The sequence below is a fragment of the Toxotes jaculatrix genome, chromosome 18, assembly GCF_017976425.1.
Source record: "Toxotes jaculatrix isolate fToxJac2 chromosome 18, fToxJac2.pri, whole genome shotgun sequence".
Taxonomy (NCBI): domain Eukaryota; kingdom Metazoa; phylum Chordata; class Actinopteri; family Toxotidae; genus Toxotes; species Toxotes jaculatrix.
In genome coordinates, this window is record NC_054411.1 from 16,775,115 (window position 1) to 16,779,443 (window position 4,329).

General features: G+C 41.7%; 1 protein-coding gene across 1 annotated transcript; it reads right to left on the minus strand.

Moving 5' to 3' along the window:
- Positions 1-565: 565 nt before the first annotated feature.
- Positions 566-2,282, minus strand: pde6hb (phosphodiesterase 6H, cGMP-specific, cone, gamma, paralog b). The gene is made up of 3 exons (XM_041063442.1): positions 2,229-2,282; positions 794-951; positions 566-683 (listed from the first exon to the last, which is right to left on the minus strand). The coding sequence occupies exons 2-3, from the start codon at positions 934-936 to the stop codon at positions 566-568; spliced, it is 261 nt and encodes an 86-aa protein (XP_040919376.1). The 5' UTR covers positions 937-951; positions 2,229-2,282.
- Between the last annotated feature and the right edge of the window lie 2,047 nt (positions 2,283-4,329).

The following is a 4,329-nucleotide window of genomic DNA, read 5'->3' on the forward strand; positions in this document are numbered from 1 at the left end:
CTCTTGGTGTTTACAGTAACCTTGTGCACAAGGAGTAGAAAATACAATGCAAAATAAAAGAGGAAGGAAGTACAAAAGGTAAGATGGAAGACAAGGTAAAAAGGTTCAACACTGAGAACAAAATATTTACATTTTAACCGACAGCTAGAAGCAAATACAAGCTAGTGTTAACTAGTGTTTTGCTTGCGTCCTTTGCCGTGGGTCAGGAGTAGCAGAGGGGGGAGGGTAGAAAAAATGAGGAGGGAGGAGAAGTCAGGAGAAGACTATTGTCGATGGATGAGGGTGAAGGGAACAAGGTACGTGGAGTTGTTTTTCTCGTCTTCTCATTTCAAGCATATATACTGTAAACAGTATCATATAATAATAATAATATAAAAATAAGAACATTATTATGCTTTCCATCCACTTAGTGGTGTGAAGCATGAGGTAGATAGACGAGAGGACTTTAGGGGGTTTGCTGGCGGCCTTATCATGGCGTGCCGAGCTGAGGTGGGGAGAAGGCAGGGTGGAGAGGATTAGACAGGAGAGAGGTGCAGACAGGCAAGGAAGGCAGGAGGCAGCAGGTTTAAATGATCCCGTATTTGGCCAAGTCGCTGAGCTCCATGTCGCCGAAGGCTTCCCATGGGCACACCACTGTGATGTCTGTGCCAAGACCCTCCATGCCAGGAATATCGTCACCAAAGCTGGAAAAGAGAAAACAGAGAAGTCAGTGGCCAAGGTCCAGGTGTATAAACAGATTTGATTGTGTGTATTAACAGATATATATATGAATATAATATAACAGGACTTTTACCCCTTCTGGCCTGGCTTGGGGGCCTTGCTCTTGAATGTGCGAGTCTGCCTCTGCTTGAACTTGGGTGGTCCCTTCTTGGGTGTAGTGGGGCCAGTTGCTCCACCGGGGGCCAGGGCGCTTCCTGCAGGGGGGCTGGCGTTCATTTCTGCTGAGGGTCTCTAAAACACAGAGCAGATTTGATTTTAAACCTGCAGCCTCCTGCCGCTTCCTCTGCCTTCTTCTCTTTTGCCCTCTGCCCCTCTCTCTGCTGCCCTCTGTTAATCCCGTTTCCCTCCAGCTCTCAATGCCAATCAGTGGAGATTATGCAGATTAGGTTAAACAGCCAGATTAGCTCTAATCCAATCCGTGGTGGACTAATTGCCCTTCTCAAACAACAGGGATGCCATGTGCAATGAGAAAGCAACCTCTATTCTTAACCTCAGACTGTAGCATTAGCTCTTCATTTCCATTCAACAGCTGAAATGTGAGCAAGCTTAGAGGAAACTTTACAGGTACTCATTACTAAATTATAAACTACTGCAGTGACATCTTCAGTGTATGGAAAACTTGCATGTCCTGGTGTTGTTTTCAGTGCATGGAGACCCTGTCTGTCCCTCATGTCCTCATCTCAAACCTGATCTTAAACCGTATCCCGTCTAAGCTCTGCTTCTCACCCCCCCTTCCTGTGACCGCTGACACTGGTAATCCTGTTAATGTAGTTTGAGTCAGAGGTGGAAAACACCCTGGTTTGACAAGTTGTATAACTCAAACAAAAAACATGCGCCACCTGCATCAGCACCAGCAGATCTAGACTGCTTATGGACGAGGGGGGGTGTCTACAGAGGCTTCCCCCTCCTGAGTTGACTATCTTTCCGCTCTCACGTTTAGAGATCTGTGAAGCTGCGCCAGAGCTGTGCTGTGGAGAATCCGCCCAACGTGTTATTAGCCATCTGTTGAAAGTTAAAGTCAATCCTCTTTACAGCAGGCATTAGAAAATACACACACCTGTTCTCCTCTTTGAGTTTCTTTGTCTTTTAGTAAGACTGTTTTGTTTGGGGTTTTTTTAACTATTGCATAGCTGAACTGTACCACATCTGTCGTTAAGCTTAATTCTTTTTTAAATCCTTTTTTAGCTTTAATTGTAACATCAAAGCACTTTTCAAGCATAAGTAGAAAATTTCATAGCTTTCAGTCGGTCCTCTCTTTCTCTTCAAGCTCTGTGTAGACTTCTTGCTCAGTTTATAATTATCAGTTTATAATTTTAACAGTGCACAGATACTGAATTAAAGCCATCATCATCATCAGAGTAAAAGTCATCCTATGAGAAAATCACAAGTGTCGTACACTGCAAATTCAGCACCATGGGAAACATTATAAAAATTGTATTAGCAGTTTTGTTTGTTCCATTGATAAGTCAAGTCAATTAGGTCGGAGCAGCAGTAGAGTTTGTTCTCACCTGTTGTCACAGATATCCACAGAGGCCACAGCCAATCTCTGCTCAGAGCTTCTTCCTTGTTCTTCTGGGGTTCGTGAAGATCTGCTGTCTGTGCTGTGCTTTTATATGGTCATCTGTAATCCCCACAACCTCCTCTTTCGAGTCACATGGTCACCGGAAAAGGTCAGCCAAACTTTTCCACCAAACCAGCATCTTCTTCTCACCCCCCCACCCCCCACCCATCGCTGCCCCTCCCTACCTGCCATGGCAAGGAGGCGGTGAAGCGTACCGGGTAGACAATGTCAAAGATCAATCTGGAAGGATTTTATCGGGCTTATCCCTCTAAACCTCAGCACGCCTGCATCTAGCTTTGTCGGGAAGAGATGACATGCTGCTCGAGCTTCAGGTCCATGTGAGATGCTGTTCTCACATGTGACATGTTGTTGACTGTTGATTCTGTGTAGCCACCAGTGTACAATGGTCAAACCGACCTTGTAGAAATGTTTCAAACATCCATTTAGAAATAAAATTATTTGTTTTATTAGAAAAACATAGTTTCGTATGCATTTAAATTATTACTTAACACTTAAAAAGTGTTTTTAAAAACATCGGTTTAATCGGGTTCTGGCTCTGGGCCTAAAAACCAGAGTCAGAACCTAGACATTAACATCTAGTGTTAATGTCTCTAGATGTTCAAGTGATGTTCTGATAACACCAAAAAGTGTAAATGAACTCCCTCATGTACCATTACTTGACTCGTCAAACGGCATAAAGGATGTTAGGAAAGAGAGCTGCCATTGGTTTTAGGATTGGAGTTGGATCGTGTTGCATCTGTAGCATGAAAAATGAAGACATTTTCATCAACATCACATTTTTGCATTTGTTTTTAGCTTTAGGCATACCTCATATCCAAAGTATTTCTTCTAAGTAAGAGTTGATTACGTGCCTATTTGTGATTTTGTCTGAGCTTCACAGCATGGGTTTGGCATTCTCTCTACAAGAGAGCTGCAGCCAGTGTGGGAGGGCCAGTGTTGCAGCAAGCTGATTAAACTGATGGAAACAAAGCAACTGAACGTGGTCTTGACAGTGTTTTGCTGGTGGTGGAGTGAAGAAAAATCTTCAAACTGAACACACAGCAGGCCCAGTTGTCTTTGACTTCATGACGGCAGTTTGATTTAGAATAATATTGAATTGAGCCTCACATGATCTGTACTTGTTATCATCTTCATCATTCACACGACAACCTATATGAGGAAAATGGTGGATGAAAGATCCAAAGTCTTTATCTACAGTGGTGTTAAATAATGACACAATGTTATGTTGGCTTCATATGTGGAAAGCGTTGAACTTCAAGGGAGGATCCCGGATTAGTCTGTCTGGAAGCAGGACAAATACTGAGAAAAGGCCGTGACATGAGCACAGAGCACTGACAGGAAGTTGTGTAAGCAGATGTTTTGGTCCAAATTCTTCACATTATTCAGTCTCCAGTTTTTTGACACTCAAGAGACACTTACAGACTTTAACACCAACTCACATAGACACAAGAAAAACATGCAAATGCCACACAGAAGATTAGACTTCAGATTAATCATGATTTGTATTATTATTGTGTGTTACTTCCTTGTTTTGCTTTTTTGTTCTTCATTTTGTTTCATTCAAGCATTAATTTTTCTCCTTTTTGTTCTTACCTTGAATTCCATCTTGAATTATATTTTTTATTTTATATTTTTACAAGGGGAAGTTACGCTGCAGTAGGTGAACACATGAGTCTACAGTCATGCTAGCAGCTCTATGAGGCTGTATTTAGACAAGGCGGTGCTTTCAGCTAAATGTTAAACATGCATGCTGATATGCTCACAATAACAATGCAAACATGCTAATTTTATAATGTTTACCATGTTCATCATCTTAGTTTAAGGCCACATAACTTCAGTGGCCTTAATGTTAGTTACAACTAAATCTTTAATGGCTGCCATTAATAATCAAAGTTATTAAAGATTTTTCCAGCCTGTAGCTCTTATGATCAAACATTTAAGGTAGGTGAAATTGAGGTTGTTTTCAAAGACCGATAGCTTTTTAAAATGAGAACCTGCATTTGTTTTTGCTAAATGGTTATTTTTAT